Source organism: Megalobrama amblycephala, linkage group LG7 (assembly GCF_018812025.1).
Source record: "Megalobrama amblycephala isolate DHTTF-2021 linkage group LG7, ASM1881202v1, whole genome shotgun sequence".
Taxonomy (NCBI): domain Eukaryota; kingdom Metazoa; phylum Chordata; class Actinopteri; order Cypriniformes; family Xenocyprididae; genus Megalobrama; species Megalobrama amblycephala.
This window is the reverse complement of record NC_063050.1, coordinates 5,432,888-5,452,589: the sequence shown is the minus strand read 5'-3', so window position 1 is coordinate 5,452,589 and position 19,702 is coordinate 5,432,888. Positions and strand designations below refer to the sequence as shown.

The 19,702-nt window shown below is 44.8% G+C and overlaps 1 protein-coding gene across 1 annotated transcript; it reads left to right on the top strand.

The window, feature by feature from the left end:
• The first annotated feature begins 18,525 nt into the window (after positions 1-18,525).
• LOC125271178 (microfibril-associated glycoprotein 4-like) lies at positions 18,526-19,328 on the top strand. Its single transcript, XM_048195180.1, has 2 exons — positions 18,526-18,771; positions 18,858-19,328. Exons 1-2 carry the CDS (start codon positions 18,615-18,617, stop codon positions 19,112-19,114), a joined length of 414 nt encoding a protein of 137 aa, XP_048051137.1. The 5' UTR covers positions 18,526-18,614; the 3' UTR covers positions 19,115-19,328.
• The last annotated feature ends 374 nt before the right edge of the window (positions 19,329-19,702 follow it).

The following is a 19,702-nucleotide window of genomic DNA, read 5'->3' as shown; positions in this document are numbered from 1 at the left end:
ACAGTTGTTTAAACAACTTTAATGCAGTCATTTGTCAGTTATTAAAACAGACATGTTGATCTGCTTTATCAATGCAGAAATGTTTTCTGAAAACACTGCAATTGCTGATTAATAACTTAATAAAAAGGGTCAAGAGCTCAACTAAAGCAAACACTGATCTCCGTTACGGTGACCTCGGACTAAACACATCCACATCTAAACAACATCTGTTAATTCTCAATAAGAGCTTCTGTAGACGTGTGACAGAAATAAAGTCAGTCTGGTTAGCAATAAGTGAAGCAGGTAATGCTGTTTGTGGAGTTGTTTAATCAGATCTTCAGAGATTTCATGTCTTTTATCTTCAGTTCATCTAAGGCTGTGGCTGAAGAAAGTTGTAGTTTGTGTTCTTATTTCTCTTTCTTTCAGTGTTTGTTCACAGCAGGTGTTTGAATGATTGAAAGAATGCTTCTGGAACATCATACTAACCTTTAAATAACATTCTACTAACATTAAGGAAACTGGAAATTTTCATGTTCTTGGAATGTTATAAATCAACGTTCCTACAATGTTGAATTTTAGATCAAAATTAAGTTGAAAGAACGTTATATTTAAGTTGAGGAACATTATATTCTATAAAAACGTTCCTGTAACATCAAGAAAACTGGACGGTTTTAATGTTCCCAGAACCAACACTGAATATTTAGAGAACATTCTTATAACAAAATTATGTTAGCTGGGGAGACGCGTGTCTGATGCCTGTGATGGGAAAACTCACAACTATGATGGGAAAAACCAACATGTGTGAGGATTCTGTCCTCTTTAGGGCCACCCCTTATGAAAAAGAAGTATACTTTAAGTTAATTTTTTCAAGTATACTTAAGTAATGTTCAAGTATATTTTTAAGTATACCCTATCTAGTAAGTATACTAATAATGTGTACTAGTAGTAAACTTGTAAGTGTACTATTTAAATACTGCTTGGGATTGAATTGGCCAAATTGAAGTATACGTTTAAAGGGTTAGTTCACCCAAAAATCAAAATTCTGTCATTAATTACTCTCCCTCATGTCGTTCCACACCCGTAAGACCTTCGTTCATCTTCAGAACACAAATTAAGATATTTTTGATGAAATACGATGGCTTAGTGAGGCCTGCATAGCCAGTAATAACATTTCCTCTCTCAAGATCCATTAATGAACTAAAAATATATTTAAATCAGTTCATGTGGGTTCAGTGGTTCTACTTTAATATTATAAGGCAACGAGAATACCTTTTGTGCACCAAAAAAACAAAACAACGACTTTTCAACAATATAGTGATGGGCCGATTTCAAAACACTGCTCACATGAACTGATTTAAAGATATTTATGGATCTTGAGAGAGGAAATGTCATTGTTGTCTATAAAATATCTAATATAGTCTGATAAAGGTCTTACGGGTGTGGAACGAGATGAGGGTGAGTAATAATTGACATTGTTTTCATTTTTGTGTGAACTCACCCTTTAAGTGTACAATAAGTGTAACAGTAGTAAACAACACCTGCACTCTTTTTGCTACTGTAGAGAGACTAACAAACCCCCCAAGTCAGATTCTCAGTGAAATGCTCTCAGACAGCAAATTCTGTGAGTTTGCTTCCTTCTTCTATGAGAAAATTAATAATATCAGAAATGCGATCAACACATCCTTGAGCTGCACTGGGGTAAAACAGATGAGATCACAACCTCAGAAAGTAGCTATTATGTCTGTTTTCGAAGCAATTGATGGTAAAATTTTGGAAGAAACAGTACAGCACCTTAAAACATCAACCTGCGCCCTTGACACACTTCCCACATCTTTTTTCAAAAGTGTGTTTAACTGTTTAGAAGCAGATCTCCTAGAAGTGGTAAATGCCTCACTTCTCTCTGGGACTTTTCCAAAATCCCTTAAAACTTCCATTTTTAAGCCCCTCCTGAAAAAGAGTAATCTGGATAACACCATATTGAGCAACTACAGACCAATCTCAAATCTTCCTTTCATAGGCAAGATCATTGAAAAAGTTGTTTTCAATCAGCTGAACAAGTTCTTAAGCTTGAATGGATATTTTGACAACTTTCAATCTGGTTTCCGACCGCATCACAGCACAGAGATGGCGCTCATAAAGATAATAAATGATATTCGCCTAAACACAGATACAGGTAAATAATCTGTGATTAGGTTAAAATTTGGTAAATTTGGATGGGGACAAAACACGGGGAAATTTGAGCTGTGGTGCATGGTTAAGATATCTCTGGGTTACAGTCAGGACACTTTTCAAAGGGGGACATTTCCAAAGGGGAAACTTGAACTGCGTTGCATAGATAAGATATCTCCGAAAGGGGGATTAGGGCTGTGTGGTGCAGTTTGAGGTGTCTTGGCAAAAGGGGAGATTGAAACTTTGTTTATCAGTTTGAAGTGCCTTAACAGGTAGCAGTCCTGTCGTGTGAGGAAGATCCATTTAGATCCACTCTGACGGACAACAACAACAACAAAAAACTCCCTAAGACTTCCTAGCTCTTCCATCCAGATAGCAAAATTCTCTGTTTTTACTGTTATTTCTATTCCTTATGTTATATTTTTATTATTCTTTTTATGTAAAGCACTTTGAATTACCATTGTGTATGAAATGTGCTATACAAATAAAATTGCCGTGCCTTGCCTAAACTGTAAGTACACAACTAGTTCACAGCTCTCATTTGTACTGCATCTGTACTACAAGTGAACTTATACGTATACTAGTAGTTTACTATTTTAATAATAGTAGTACATTTTTAGCATATGAAAGTACACTTTGAAATATACTCTCAGTAAACTACTAGTTTAGTGCAAGTATACTTGTAAGTTTTCTTTAAGTGAACATAACATCACACTAATAGTTTACTTTTCATATATTATTTTTGCACTTTAAGTATACTGCTATGTTCCTATTTAGGTATTTTTTTTTTATACTTGTAATACTCTTTCCATTTTAAAACATTTCATTCTAGCTTCATGAATCCTTTTTTATAAACACTTAAATATGGGTAAGTTTCATTAAAAAAAGCTGAGAAAATTGCATTTTTGTCAAAGACTATGTCCGGATTGGATTCAGAACTTAGACCAAACACAGGTGGAGTAGATCGAGTCCATCAACACCCCCAAAGCTTCATAGTCCTCATTCAGTAACGTTAGTTTAATGTTTGTTAGTTGTTTAATGTGTGATGATTGTTTTATTTTACATTTGCGTGAGTAATCTTCTATCGCTTGTTTCAGCTTCTTCTTCTCATGTATTTTGATCCAGAGATTCTGCACTCTTTCAGTAACAGCGCCCCCTACCATATAGCCTGAAAATTCAGTCAACGGTGAGGAAAGAGTGAATTAGATTTGAAGTAAATATGTACACTCAGGGCCGGCGATTGCTATTGGCGAACTAGGCGGTTGCCTAGGGCGACAAATATGTTGGGGGCGCGGGCGCCCTCTAGGGTCGCCGTTATGTTACATTACGTTAGGCAAGTGCGCAGTTGACGAAGAAAATGAAGCTGTCTAATAAACCCTCCGGTGCACAGGGACGAAAATGGAGAAAGGAAGAAGATAAAAGGAAAACCCAGTATAGAGGTAAATCTTATCAAGTGAGTCTATTTAATAGTATTTATTCAAGCCACATCCATACTTTAAAGTACAACAGAAAAAGGTTAGCATGTATTAAAATACAATAGCTTGTTTTCTTAAAGAAGTTCAACCACATTCATCATTTCACTCACTGCTTGTCTGGCTATACAATATGCTTGTATACAGGTGAAGGTGAAGGGACACCCAGGACCACATCAAGCACTCAGGGCACCAGTGAAAGACAGACGACTGAGACCAGGGACACGCAGCCTGAAGGAAGTTAGTCCTTTGAATAACTAATTCAAGCTTACAACCATCTGACAATATGTACTAGAAGATAATGAAAACACATGGAATCACATGGAACATCCCATCCCTATGAATCTAATTTCAACCACAGTTTTAGTAATTTTCACTAATTTAATTTAACACCACTGATCTGGCTGTTGCAGGTGAAGGGGCCACATCTAACATTCCTGGCCCCACAGACCACTGAGACCAGGGATACTCAGCCTGAAGCAAGTAAGACCCTTGAATACCGTTTATTCAACCACAATTTAAAACTTCAGTGACTTGTTTCCAAGTAAACATTGACATTCCTCATTAATTAATCTCAAACACTACTGGTCTATTATACTCTATATGCTCTATAGTATATCGTCCTTCTTCCTTAAGTTTATTATTTATTTTGGTAAATATCCTCGAACATTCTCTTAAGGTACAAACATTCGCAAAACTCAATCTCGCCTAGGGCAACCAAAGGGCCCTGTGTACACTACCTGTGGATACACAAAAATTCAGATACTCAGAATTAGGAATATATCTGTTTTCTTTGTGAATCAATATTTCAATGTACTTTTATAGTATTCTTTTATAAATATACTTTTAAGTATATCTCAATCAAAAGACTGAGTCCAAGTATAGGCCAAATTGGCCCGGTGTCACAGACAGGGTTTAGCTTAAGACAGCATTAGGCCTTAGTTCAATTAGGGCATTTAAGAAGTTTTTTCTAAATGTTCAGAAAATAACATTACTGGTGTGTGTCTTGAGACAAAACAATGACACTGACTTATTTTAAGTTATGTCAGTGCAAGTTTCTTTCAGTTACAACAGCTCAAACATGCATTTTAATCAGTGGCGGAGCCAGGATTTTTCACAGGGGTGGCCACACAGGGGCCAGCAACCAGTCCGGGGTGGCACAGAAATATTCATTATTTCAACATAAAAATGAGTCTGACTATAATGTACTGGACTTTACCTACAACACAACTGGATACAGTTAATTTGTACTTAATTGTTATTGAGATAGTGAATTAGATCATGGTATTCTGAGTGAATTTGAGTGATTTTTTTTTTTTTCTTTTTTTTATCATTCCTCACTTGCAGGCATAATAAAGGGGCTCACTCTATAGCTGAATTGTTCAGTCAGTTCTGGTTCTCAAAACCCCAATAGCTTGTTCTTCATTGTTGCATCTCTTTATGTATGAGACATACTGTAGTTCAAAGATTATTCAACCTTCACTGAATTTTATGTATAATCAATTAAGTTCAACAATTCTGAGTTTGTCTATTTCAAAAACTAACCAAAAACGTTCTATATTGTCAAAATAAATGATTGCAACAGTTCTGTCGTACCTAAATTAAATTCAGTACAAAGAAAAAAAAATTCTCTTTTGATTTCTGATTTGATGATGTCAGAAGTCAGCACATAAATGACATGGAAAAGTAATTATGCATTTATGTTCGTTTTTACTTTGTAAATTAACGCAAAATCAGCATCTTTTAGTACAAATGCACAGTTCTCACATTTATTTACGCATTAAAAAAATCTGTTTGTGCCTTATATTGTGATTTCACATATAGCAGAATATTTTAGTCGCATATATATCTATCTCAAATAGACCTGCATACATGCATGCACAGTTTTAATGCAACTTTAATCGCAGTTTTGGTTTTTTCATGACATAATGGACCACAGAACTACGACGTTGCATGCTCCACTTGTGCGCTTCATTGAGTAATATACAGTGCGTCGCATTTGCGCGTGATTGAAAAGTGCGCAATCTTGCAACCCACCAGATGAAAAATATTTACGTAAGCTATATATAATGTTTGATGTTCTGCTGAAGCTCATTCAGCATTTGTATTATTTCCGCGCGCGTTTGACTTGCGCTTGGCGCTGAGGCAAAGTTGGAGTGTGCGTCTGAAAAGTCTCCCGTTTTTGTGGTCTTAAAGAAATGGTTCTGCGTTTAAATAAATGCAATTCTTGTCAACAAACAATAGACAGAAACAGCAGTTGTGAGCGGGGTGGCCAAAGGGGTGGCCAAGCTTAGGCCAAGGGTGGCCACGGCCAGCCCTGGCCACCCCCTGGCTCCGCCACTGATTTTAATCTTCGACTATCTTAAGCCCTGTCTGTGAAAACGGGGGATAGACTTTTCTGTCTGTATAAGTCAAGTACACTTAAGTTCACTTTTAAGTATATTTCTCAGAAGTATATAAAAAGTAAACTGAAAGTATGCTTTCTTATTTTTAGTTTAAAAGAAGTATACAAAAATCACACTTGAAAGAACTTCCTTTTCGTAAGGGTCATCTTCCTGTTTTTGGTTCGTTTTGTCTTTGGTCCATGTTGCGTTCATATAATGTACATGATTTTTTGATGCAAAAATTCCCGGAAAAATTATCCGTGAGGAAAACATCAACAGTCTTCTCCTGCACCCCTTTCTCCCACAGTTAAATTTTAGTTGGCGATCAACAAAACATTAAAACATCAGGCTTATTTTTTGTACATATAATTTGAAGAACATTGCAAAACAGATGGACCAGCAAATGGACAAATGGACCAGCTGATAATTTTCTGAACGCTTGCATCAACGGTAGACATTTCAACATTATTGCACAATAAAATAATGATTCAGATGATTTTAAAAGGTGGTTTCATACTGATAAAGATTGGGTTGAGAAAACTGTAAACGCTCTAAATTAAGGACTCAGCGATTGAACACAAGATCCAGTGATCTGAACAGAAATGGTGAGTTACTCTTTTATTCTTCAGCATTTACCTCATAGATAATGAATGTATTTATTATTTTTTCACATTGGTTTAATTTCAGTGTGATTTGATCATTATAAACGAGGATCTTGATCAGTTGTGTCTCTCTCTAGATTATGTTTTATTAACGTAGTTCAGGAGGAACAAGTCAAATAAGCTACCCAGTCATTACATCATCTTAATGATTACGTCATCTCAACCAGCTGTCAACAATCTGTAATCAACGTATCTACCCAATCGGTATGAGTTCAGGCCTGTATATAATCACAGTCAAAACTCACCCAAGGATCCTCGACAGTTTCCAGTAGTTGGTCCCGCCCTAAGTTCCCAACATGTCCGAAGTCGCGTCCAATGAAGAATCATCTTTCATCCTCGAGGAATCTTTGCCACAATCCTCTGGCCTTCGGAACATTTTTTCTCCAATCCAACGGCATTATTTCGGGGGGGGCGTAAGCCCAAACAAACGGGTCCCTGCATGCCAAAATGCCGAGGCCTGTCACCACGTCTGAATCATCCGTGATATCCTTCTGTGTATTTCCCTACTCCGGCCCATTCAATCATTACTGTCATAGAGAAATGGACAATAAGGCAGCCGAGTACCAAGCTCGAGTCTCGGGCAATGCCGCCTCTTCCCGCGAAGGAACGGGCCTTCTTCCAGCGCCAGGCTGCCGCAGTAGGCCTTCAGTAAGCCCGGAGCCGCGCCGCAGCGCATATCCAGTTCCCAGCCAGCTCACACTCTCCACCCCATCGGCTCAACCCCGCAAGAAGCACAGTTTAAAATCCTCCTCGTCTTAACTGAATTTTCACAGTCATTCCATCTGGATCAATGTTGATCGGGGGAATTGTTTCTGTGACGTTCTAAATTACTGTGCCGCTTCCTTGTGGTTAAACACGCAAACACGTTCAGTTCGCACGCAGAATTTTACCGTTCCTATTCATCTGTATGTTCATCTATATTTAGAACTAGCAGAAATCTGTAAGTAACGTAACGAACCATAGACGAATAACCAGTGAATAAACTTATGTTGTATGTTCCTACGCAGTTTGATAAAGCATGGAATTTGATTTGAGTAATTTGAGTACCAGGTCTGGATAAGTATGGGAAAATAGAACTAAAAATAATGAATAAATAAATACATTTATAAATAAATTTAATTAAATAAAATCATGCAAGCAGCATATTCATGGTAAATTTAGCGCTTGTTGAACACAATTGAATCTTTACTAAATGAAGGTGCATGTTACTCAGCAACCGTTAAAAGACCAAACGATCATCTAAATCAGTCTGTAGCATACTTGCTGTTTGATCATTCAACATCAATCAATGACAGTACAAACTGTAAACGACAGTATGGTAACAATCGTGCCAGAGGTGAATATGCAGGTTATAAAGCATTTTAGGCTTATTAATAATAAAAAAATAAAAAATAAATAAATAAATAAATAAATAATCGATTTCTCAGCCTTGCACAGTTTCACTGAACTCAAACTGAATTTATGGGCTTTAACTTAAATACAGTTCATTTCTAGGCCTCACCACATAAGGAACCAATAGGATATTTTTATTTGTTTCCATATTCATAGATGGTCCAAACTGTTCTAAACAGGAACTGCTATCTTTGCTCAGCTATCTTCATGATGTGCATAATCCTGCAGGCCGCTTTTTCATCTTGCATCTCCTCTCTCTTGCTTCTTCAATTCATGCACTAGAAGACAGACGTCAGGCCACAGCAGCAGCGGGCCTGGGCTGGGCCCCAGATTCCACACTCTCCTCCCCCCTCCGCTTAGCCACACACCACAGTTTCCCAGGTGCCACACCACATATAGCAATGCTCGCCCCTCTTGGCGAATGCCTTCCCTCCTAGCGTGAGGATGCCTCCGCTAGCAGAGCAAGCTCCGCTGTTTCAGCCATTTCATCCCACCGTCTCTTACCCTACCCATTGTCTGTGGCCTGTAGATGTTAGCGTGAGGATGCCTCCGCTAATAGCGCAGGCCCGGTCATCAGTCTCAAACTCTCTTTTTGTCTTTGGTCTACAGCTCAACCATGGACCTTAGCGTGAGGCTGCCTCCGCTAGCGGCGCAGGCCCAGATGCCTTATTTTACTCCCCAGTTTCCCTCTTTTCTACACTTCTTGTTCCTCCCCAGGCTCCAGGGACTGACCCAAGCGTGAGGCTGCCTCCGCTAGTGGGCGCAGGCCCAGATGCCTATTTTACTCCCAGCTTCCCTCTTTTCTACACTTCTTGTTCCTCCCCGGGCTCCAGGGACTGACCCAAGCGTGAGGCTGCCTCCGCTAGTGGTGCGTGCCCAGATGCCTTATTCTCTTCCCCAGCTTCCCTCTTTTCTATCCTCCTTGTTTCTCCCTAGGTTCCAGGGGCCAGCCCAAGCATGAGGCTGCCTCCGCAAGCGGCCTTGGTCCCAGCCATTCCTCCAGCCTGCCTTTCCTGATTTTCTCTTCTCAACATTACTTTATTTATATCATGTAAACAGCATTAAGAACCTCCAAGCTCCCAGCAAACCACTTTTCCAGTCATTCGTTCCCCATAGGATCAGCAACCACAGCTGCTCAATAAGGCCTTTCCCATCATCAGATTCAAACACTTGGCCACTGGTCATAAGAAGCTTTTAAGAACTACATCAAACTGTTTCCACATTAAAGAAGCCTAACAAACGCTTATCAGCTAGGTTTTCAGCTCCAGCTCATTTTCTCACACATACCCACAAGCCATATCGAACTCAACTAATACCATCATTCCAATAAAATGGGAATGATCTCATTGCCAGTGCAGCGATGTCGCCTCGGCTCCCGCAGATCAGTTCTTCTGGCTAATTTCTCCACTGCCACAGCAGTGATGTCCCCTCGGCTCCCGCAGATCAGTTCTTCTGGCTAATTTCTCCACTGCCACAGCAGTGATGTCCCCTCTGCTCCCGCAGATCAGTTATTCTGGCTAATTTCTCCACTGCCGCAGCAGTGATGTCCCCTCGGCTCCCGCAGATCAGTTCTTCTGGCTAATTTCTCCACTGCCACAGCAGTGATGTCCCCTCGGCTCCCGCAGATCAGTTCTTCTGGCTAATTTCTCCACTGCCACAGCAGTGATGTCCCCTCTGCTCCTGCAGATCAGTTATTCTGGCTAATTTCTCCACTGCCGCAGCAGTGATGTCCCCTCGGCTCCCGCAGATCAGTTCTTCTGGCTAATTTCTCCACTGCCGCAGCAGTGATGTCACCTCGGCTCCCGCAGATCAGTTCTTCTGGCTAATTTCTCCACTGCCACAGCAGTGATGTCCCCTCGGCTCCCGCAGATCAGTTCTTCTGGCTAATTTCTCCACTGCCGCAGCAGTGATGTCGCCTCGGCTCCCACAGGGGCTCAGTTTCTCTGGCTTTTTCTCTCCACTGCCGCAGCAGTGATGTCGCCTCTGTTCCCGCAGGAGCCCAGCTCTGCCTAAACTCGCCCAATGTTGCAAGAAATCTCCCGGTCTTCAAACTAACCCTCTAAACAGATGATTCAAACCACCCAGTCAAATCAGTCAAACTTCAGTCTGACACCATGAGTATTGAGCTCCCATAAGAACCTCAGAAACAGTATAAATTTTCTATTCTCGTTCAACTATGGCTGGGTTTACCGGTCCGATCACTGCGAGTATTGAACTCCCGTCGGACGGCGCGAGAGCCCTCCCAGTCGAAAATAGCTAAACATTTTGCGTTCACACCAGCAGGGGCTTACCCGTCCAATCGCAGCGAGTATTGAACTCCCGTCGGACGCCATGAGAGCCTCCCAATCTAAAATAACTAACGCTAACCTCACTGCCAATGGGGCCTTACCTGTCCGATTGCTGCGAGTATTGAACTCCCGTCGGACGCCATGAGAGCCTCCCAATCTAAAATAACTAACGTTAACCTCACTGCCAGCGGGGACTTACTCGTCCGATCGCAGCGAGTATTGAACTCCTGTCGGACGCCGCTAGAGCCCTTACCAAACATTCACCCCATGCCAACAGTGGCTTACCCGTCCGATCGCAGTGAGTATTGAACTCCCGTCGGACACCGCACGAGCCACCAATCTAACACCACTAAACGTCCTCCCCACTGTCAGCGTGGGCTTACCCGTCCGATCGCAGTGAGTATTGAACTCCCGTCGGACACCGCAAGAGCCCCCAATCTAAAATTACTAAACGTCCTCCTCACCGTCAGCGGGGGTTTACCCGTCTGATTGCTGCGAGTATTGAACTCCCGTCGGACGCCGCTAGAGCCCTTACCAAACATTAACCCCTCTGCCAGCGGGGGGCTTACTCGTCCGATCGCAGCGAGTATTGAACTCCCGTCGGACGCCGCTAGAGCCCTTACCAAACATTCACCCCATGCCAACAGTGGCTTACCCGTCCGATCGCAGTGAGTATTGAACTCCCGTCGGACACCGCACGAGCCACCAATCTAACACCACTAAACGTCCTCCCCACCGTCAGCAGGGGCTTACCCGTCCGATCGCAGTGAGTATTGAACTCCCGTCGGACGCCGCAAGAGGCCCCAATCTAAAATTACTAAACGTCCTCCTCACCGTCAGCGGGGGTTTACCCGTCCGATCGCAGTGAGTATTGAACTCCCGTCGGATGCCGCAAGAGCCCCCAATCTAAAATTTCTAAACGTCTACCCACCGCCAGCAGGGGTTAACCGTCCAATTGCAGCGAGTATTGAACTCCCGTCGGACGCCATGAGAGCCTCCCAATCTAAAATAACTAACGCTAACCTCACTGCCAATGGGGCCTTACCCGTCCGATTGCTGCGAGTATTGAACTCCCGTCGGACGCCATGAGAGCCTCCCAATCTAAAATAACTAACGTCAACCTCACTGCCAGCGGGGACTTACCTGTCTGATTGCTGCGAGTATTGAACTCCCATCGGACGCCGCTAGAGCCCTTACCAAACATTAACCCCTCTGCCAGCGGGGGGCTTACTCGTCCGATCGCAGCGAATATTGAACTCCCGTCGGACGCCGCTAGAGCCCTTACCAAACATTCACCCCATGCCAACAGTGGCTTACCCGTCCGATCGCAGTGAGTATTGAACTCCCGTCGGACACCGCACGAGCCACCAATCTAACACCACTAAACGTCCTCCCCACTGTCAGCGGGGGCTTACCCGTCCGATCGCAGTGAGTATTGAACTCCCGTCGGACACCGCAAGAGCCCCCAATCTAAAATTACTAAACGTCCTCCCCACCGTCAGCAGGGGCTTACCCATCCGATCGCAGTGAGTATTGAACTCCCGTCGGACGCCGCAAGAGGCCCCAATCTAAAATTACTAAACGTCCTCCTCACCGTCAGCGGGGGTTTACCCGTCCGATCGCAGTGAGCATTGAACTCCCGTCGGATGCCGCAAGAGCCCCCAATCTAAAATTTCTAAACGTCCACCCACCGCCAGCAGGGGTTAACCGTCCGATCGCAGTGAGTATTGAACTCCCGTTGGATACCATTCCTTTTCGATGTTCTGGCCAGTGGGATTTTTCCCATCCGATTGCTGTGAGTATTGAACTCCCGTCGGATGCTGCAGGTGCCACCAGCCAAAACATTTAAACCTTATCTTAGTTTACCAGTTCGAAGAGGTTTATATTCATCAGTTTGCTGTGAGTATTGAACTCCCATCAGATAGAACCCTCCTGATCACGCAGACAGCTTTCTCCTTGCAAACATCAGCCTTATTTCTATATTTTTTTGGGGGGTTACAGTTTAAATTCCCGGCTGCTGTCCGTAGTTAACTTTTGCATTTTTGGGGGGTACTCTGTGTTCGGGCCGATTACCGAGCTCGGAGCCCTCTCCCCGGACAGCACGCCAAATATGTTTACCAATTTATTTACCTGACTTATTTGTAAGTGTGAACTCGTGAAATTATGTTTTATTAACGTAGTTCAGGAGGAACAAGTCAAATAAGCTACCCAATCATTACATCATCTTAATGATTACGTCATCTCAACCAGCTGTCAACAATCTGTAATCAACGTATCTACCCAATCGGCATGAGTTCAGGCCTGTATATAATCACAGTCAAACTCACCCAAGGATCCTCGACAGTTTCCAGAATCCCTCCACCACCCCGTCTCCTCACACTCTCTGGGTTACTTCATATAATCTAAAAAGGGGGGGGGGTACTCTGTGTTCGGGCCGATTACCAAGCTCGGAGCCCTCTCCCCGGACAGCACGCCAAATATGTTTACCAATTTATTTACCTGACTTATTTGTAAGTGTGAACTCGTGAAATGACGGTGTTTGTCGCGGCTCTGCTCTCTGTTTTCACGGGGTTTGTTGTGTCGGTTCCTGATGGATTCAAGCCGGTCGACTGTTCTGACCTTTATAAAGCAGGACAAACAGTCAGTGGGATTTACTCCATCTATCCAACAGGTGGCTTTCCTGTCTGGGTTTACTGTGACATGATCTCAGATGGGAAAGATGAAGATAAAGGAGGATGGACGGTACGAATGTGTCAGGTCTCGGGTCTGATCACCTGTCTTTGTGCTCGTGTTTTGTGTTTTGGCTTTGTTTTGACAGCTCGCCATGTGCTTGTGTCTCTGCCCTTACCTGTTCCTGCTCGTTAGCTCATCTCTCACACCTGGTTCTTGTTCTCCTCATTATTATTTCCCTTTATAGCCCCTCGTGTGTCTCTGTCCTTTGTCAGACTGTTATGGTTTCTACCGCTATTCTGACTCTCTGTGTCCGTATCAGTACGCTTGTCTTGTCTTGTCTCTTCCTGTCTCGTTCAGGCTCCAGTGCTCGTGGCTGCAAGTTGTCTCGCCATTCTACTGCGCTCACTGTGGACTCAATCATCACTCGCATTCAGCGGCGGTTGTCTGGATTTGTGAGCAGCCTTTCCCATTTGTGCCGATTGCCGCGGTCGCGGCTTTTCCTGACCCACGAACTGTTTTTCTGATGCTTCAGTTATTTTCTGTTCAATAAACCTTCTGTTTGCACCCGCATCTGAATCCTGCCTATTTACCTGACAGAACAGTCTGACCAACGATGGATTCAGCGGGATCCGACACGCTCCGTTCTGCTCTCTTTCAGCAAGGGGTTTTGCTGGGCCAGCACTCCAGCCAGATCAACACTACCGCTCAGGAAGTGGACGCGCTGAATGGCCGAGTCGCTGAGCTCCTTTCACGGGTCGATGAGCTTCAGCAAGCTGCTAACCGGGCGCTCGCCCCTCGCGCTGTTATTCCTCCTGAACCCGAACCACACGCCAATAATCCACCATCTATGATGGCGATCCGAAGTCCTGTCAAGCATTCCTCTCTCAGTGCGCTCTGGTGTTCGCTTTACAACCTCGACGCTACGCCACAGAAGAGGCTGCGCCCGCGAATGGGGAGTGGCCATGTGGAATTCTTGTGCTCTCTGCTGTGCTTCTTTTGAGGATTTTCATCAAGAGATGACAAAGTTATTTGACCGTTCAGCACAGGGAGATGAGGCGGAGGCTCAGTTGTCTGGTCTGACTCAGAAGAGGAGTTCAGTGACTGATTATGCGATACAGTTCCAAACTTTGGCGGCTGCTTGTGCTTGGAATGAGGGCACGTTACGTGCTCGTTTTCTTGATGGACTGGATCATGCCATTGCCGACGAACTGGCGGCTTTGGATCTGCCTCGGGGATTGGATGACATAATTAATCGCGCGCTCCGTGTTGAGGGGCGTCTCAATCGTCGCCGTCAGCGCCGTCTGTCTACTGCTCCGTGGCGCCACCTGGAGTCCTCTTCACATGATGCCACAAGTTCCCTGTCAGCTGAGGCTGAGCCGATGCAGCTGGGTCGGCTTCGATTAACACCACAGCAGAGACAGGAGCGTTTAACCCAAGGATTATGCTTGTATTGTGGCAAGCCGGGCCATTTTGTCCTTCAGTGCCCGTTAAAAGCCAAAGCCCACCAGTGAATCGGGGAGTCCTGGTGGGCGCTTTTTCCTGTTCTAACTCTCCAGCCACACACACTCAGATGCCTTTTCATCTTGCCTTCTGGGGAGACGTCCACTCGGGTCAAGCGCTTATAGATTCAGGTACCGAGGGAAATTTCCTGGATTCTGCCTCCTCTCTCAAATGGAATATTCCCACCATCCTCTTGGCTGAACCCATTGTAGCATGGTCGCTGGCAGGAAGTCCCCTTACTACCATCACACACGTCACTCCCCGTGTAAGCCTTTCACTTTCTGGTAACCATTGTGAGGAGATTTAACTGTTTATTTTGGACTCTCCTAATGCTCTGTTAATATTAGGACACCCATGGTTGCTAAAACACCCGCAGGTTGACTGGGTCAATAATTCCGTTTTAGCCTGGAGTCAGTCTTGTCACATGTCTTGTTTAGGTGCTGCGTTTTCTCCTGTCTCTGTGTCTTGTGTTTCGCAGGTGGATCGTCTTGACCTTACCAGTGTACCTGCGGAGTACTTTGATCTTCGGGCGGTCTTCAGTAGGTCTCGGGCCACCTCACTTCCTCCGCATCGCCCTTACGACTGTGCCATAGAGCTCCTCCCGGGCACTTCTCCGCCTAAGGGTCGTCTTTATTCCCTTTCTGGTCCTGAAAGAGAGGCTATGGACAAGTATATTCGTGAATCACTTCAGTCTGGGCTCATCCGCCATTCCTCCTCTCCTGCTGGTGCAGGGTTTTTCTTCGTTCTGGCTCCCTACGTCCTTGTATTGATTACAGAAGTTTGAATGACATTACTGTTAAGAACAGGTATCCCCTACCTTTAATGTCTTCTGCCTTTGAATTATTACAGGGAGCTCGGGTCTTCACCAAATTAGACCTCCGCAACGCCTACCATCTGGTGCGCATTCGGGAGGGGGATGAGTGGAAGACGGCATTCAACACTCCATCGGGGCACTATGAGTATCTGGTTCTTCCGTTTGGTCTTACCAATGCTTCAGCCGTCTTCCAAGGTCTCGTCAATAGCATTTTGGGAGACATGATTAATCAATTTGTCTTTGTGTATTTGGATGATATTCTTATCTTTTCTCCCTCTCTCCAAGCACACACCCAACATGTTAGACGGGTCCCCCAGCGTCTGTTAGAGAACCAATTGTTTGTCAAGGCGGAGAAATGCGAATTCCACACCGAGTCTGTTACGTTCCTTGGCCACATTATTTCATCCAGGGGGATCAAGCCTGATCCAGCCAAGATAGAAGCTGTTGCTAAGTGGCCAGTCCCCGACTCTCGTAAGGCTCTGCAGCGCTTCCTGGGTTTTGCCAACTTTTACCGCCGTTACATCAGGAATTTCAGTCAGATCGCTGCACCCCTCACTGCATTAACCTCCACCAAGGTGGCCTTCAGCTGGAACCAGGATGCTCAGGTAGCCTTTGATAACCTTAAGTCCCGATTTATCTCTGCACCTGTTCTGTTGGTTCCAGATCCCAAGTCCCAGTTCATTGTTGAGGTCGATGCATCAGATGTCGGGGTTGGCGCAGTTCTATCTCAGCGTTCCCTCCGTGATGGGAAGGTGCATCCTTGTGCTTTCTTCTCTCGTCGCCTCAGCCCTGCAGAACGTAACTACGACATTGGCAACAGAGAGCTGTTAGAGTGAGATTGGCTCTGGGTGAGTGGCGTCACTGGTTGGAGGGGTCAGCGCAGCCATTCTTGGTCTGGACGGATCACAAGAATTTAGAATATATCCGTTCGGCCAAGAGGCTAAACTCGCGCCAAGCCCGTTGGGCACTCTTCTTTGGCCGGTTTAACTTCACCCTCTCGTATCGGCCGTGGTCCAAAAACGTTAAGTCTGATGCTCTCTCGCGTCTGTTCGATGCTCCGGAGGGAGAGCTTGCGGCCGATGCCATTCTCCCTGAAGGGGTGGTGGTCGGGGCGCTCTCCTGGGGTATTGAACGGCGAGTGGAGGAGGCCGGCCGAGGGGTGTAAGTGCCCGGGGAGTGTCCTGAGGGTAGGTTGTTCGTGTCGGCTGCGCTGCGCTCTGAAGTCCTTCAGTGGGGTCATTCGTCCAGATTGGTCTGCCATCCTGGGATTCGGAGAACGTTGTCTGCCATCCATCAGCGTTTCTGGTGGCCCTCTCTGGCCGCAGATGTCAGACAGTTCGTGTTGGCCTGCCCCACTTGCGCTCAATGTAAGCCGATTAACCGCCCTCCTGATGGTCTGCTCCGCCCTTGACTTTGTTTCTGGGCTTCCTCCCTCAAAGGGGAACACGGTCATTCTCACGGTGGTGGATCGTTTCTCCAAAGCAGCCCATTTCATTCCCCTCCCTAAATTGCCCTCTGCCCGGGAGACCGCTCAGCTGATGGTGGATCACGTCTTCCGTCTCCATGGTTTGCCGGTTGATGTGGTTTCTGATAGGGGTCCTCAGTTCGCCTCCCAGTTTTGGAAGGAATTTTGTAGACAGATCGGGGCCTCTGCGAGTCTGTCTTCTGGTTTTCACCCTCAGACCAATGGGCAATGTGAGCGGGCCAACCAGGATCTGGAAAGAATGCTCCGCTGTCTGACATCCAATAACCCAAGTTCCTGGTGCCAACAGCTCTCTTGGATTGAGTATGCCCGTAACTCCCTTCCGATGGCGGCTTCAGGTATGTCCCCCTTTGAGTGTTCCGTGGGTTATAAGCCTCCTCTGTTTCCATCACAGGAACCCGATGCTGTGGTCCCGTCTGCCCTGGCTTTCGTCCAGCGTTGCCATCGCACCTGGAGAAAGGTCAGGGGGGTTTTGGCCCAGACCTCTAGACGAACCAAAGCAGCAGTCGATCGCCGCCGGTCCTCTCCTCCTACCTATGTGTGTGGTCAAAGGGTATGGCTCTCTACCAGGGATCTGCCTCTCCGGGCGCCCTCTCGTAAGCTGGCACCCAGATTCATTGGTCCATACCGTGTCACCAAGGTGGTTAATCCAGTGGCGGTCAGGCTCAAGCTTCCCCCTGCTCTTGGTCGGGTTCACCCTGTGTTTCATGTTTCCAGGGTTAAACGTGTTTTCCTCTCCCATCAATCCTGCTGGCGATCGTCCAATCCCCGCACCCCCTCGTCTTGTGGATGGCTCTCCCACCTATACGGTTAGGAGGATACTCGACGAGCGGCGCCGCGGTAGAGGGTTTCAGTATCTCGTGGACTGGGAGGGCTATGGTCCAGAGGAGAGGTGCTGGGTGCCATCCCGGGACATTTTGGACTGCTCGTTGATCGAGGACTTCCGTCGGGGATGAGGTGAGCCTCCTCCTGGGGCGCCTGGTGGCTCTCTGGGAGGGGGGGTACTGTCAGGTCTTGGGGCTGATCACCTGTCTTTGTGCTCGTGTTTTGTGTTTTGGTGCGTGGCTTTGTTTTGACAGCTCGCCATGTGCTTGTGTCTCTGCCCTTACCTGTTCCTGCTCGTTAGCTCATCTCTCACACCTGGTTCTTGTTCTCCTCATTATTATTTCCCTTTATAGCCCCTCGTGTGTCTCTGTCCTTTGTCAGACTGTTATGGTTTCTACCGCTATTCTGACTGCCTGTGTCCGTATCAGTATGCTTGTCTTGTCTTATCTCTTCCTGTCTCGTTCAGGCTCCAGTGCTCGTGGCTGCAAGTTGTCTCGCCATTCTACTGCGCTCACTGTGGACTCAATCATCACTCGCATTCGGCGGCGGTTGTCTGGATTTGTGAGCAGCCTTTCCCGTTTGTGCCGATTGCCGCTGTCGCGGCTTTTCCTGACCCACAAACTGTTTTTCTGACGCTTCAGTTATTTTCTGTTCAATAAACATTCTGTTTGCACCCGCATCTGAATCCTGCCTATTTACCTGAAAGAATGTGACTTTAGATCATTAAACACACATCAGAACATACATTATGAATCATATTTTCTATATAAACCCATCACAGGTGTTTCAGAGGAGAATGGATGGCAGTATTAATTTCTATCAGCCGTGGAATCGCTACAAGAAAGGATTCGGGTCCACTGAAGGCGAATACTGGCTGGGTAAGATCTCACAGTGAGTGTCCGTTTGTGTGGATGATCATGTGTTTGGTTGAACATGTTCTTCGTGTGTGTGTGTGTGAACAGGGCTGGGGAACATGCACCAGCTGACACGTAACAGGAAGTACATGCTGAGAGTGGATCTGGAGGACTTCACTGGAAGGAAAGGTTTTGCTCTGTACTCATCCTTCTCTGTGGATTGTGAATGTGCAGGATATCAGCTGAGTCTTTCAGGATTCACTGATGGAGGAGCAGGTAGGACACTTTCATTCATATTAAAATCACATTCAGTTGAGTAAATGTGCACCTGATGTCCTCAATGATGCTCTTCTTCTCTGCAGGTGACTCTTTGACTTACCACAATGGACAGAAGTTCTCCACTTTTGACAAAGACCAAGATTCCGATAAGAGGAACTGTGCCAAACTGTATCTCGGGGCATTTTGGTACAATACCTGTCACTATGCAAACCCCAACGGTGTGTATTTATGGGGAGAAGATCCCACCATTTTCGCCATTGGAAATGTTTGGTACCACTGGAAGAACAATTACGCTGTTGGTATGAAATTCATCAGCATGAAGATCAGACGTGTGTCTTAGACCTTAGAAGAAACATTACAAAACAAAACAATCAAATTAAAGTTTAGTTTCCTTTCCTCTGTTAACTGTGTAACTTAGTAAATCATGTCAGAATATATATCACTGATGTTTTGTGTACTCATCATTTGTTTTCTTCTTCTTTCTTTTGGGTCACTTCTTTAAATTTACAACTGAAATGAATCAACAATAAACTCCAGCAATGAAAGTCAATATATATCAATGTAGTTTTGATTATTGCCACGTGAAATAAGTCATAATTTTAGTTCTTGAATCAGAGTAATTTAATTACTCCATTCTCAAATATTTTAAGTAAAATTTAACAAAAATATTAAGTATATTTTAAAAATATAATTCGTTAGTCAAAAACTAATTTCCTTTAAAAATTTAAATGAGAAAAATGTAATCAATAGATTTTAGACAAATCAAACTGTTGGATTTTTAGGAGTTTATTTTGGTATGTTGCACAGATATTTTTAGAGTGTACTGCTAACCATGTAACTTACCACCAGTTTGTATTTCAACATTGTGCAGTGCAATGACTGATGTTCTTACCGATAAAAGGTCAGATGGAGATTTGCATCATATCAG

Bases quoted from the DNA above. Each gene is read 5' to 3' on its own strand.
- LOC125271178 (XM_048195180.1), top strand. From the start codon at position 18,615: ATGCACCAGCTGACACGTAACAGGAAGTACATGCTGAGAGTGGATCTG. The intron at 18,772-18,857 runs GTAGGACACTTT...TCTTCTCTGCAG, and splicing joins ATTCACTGATGGAGGAGCAG to GTGACTCTTTGACTTACCAC.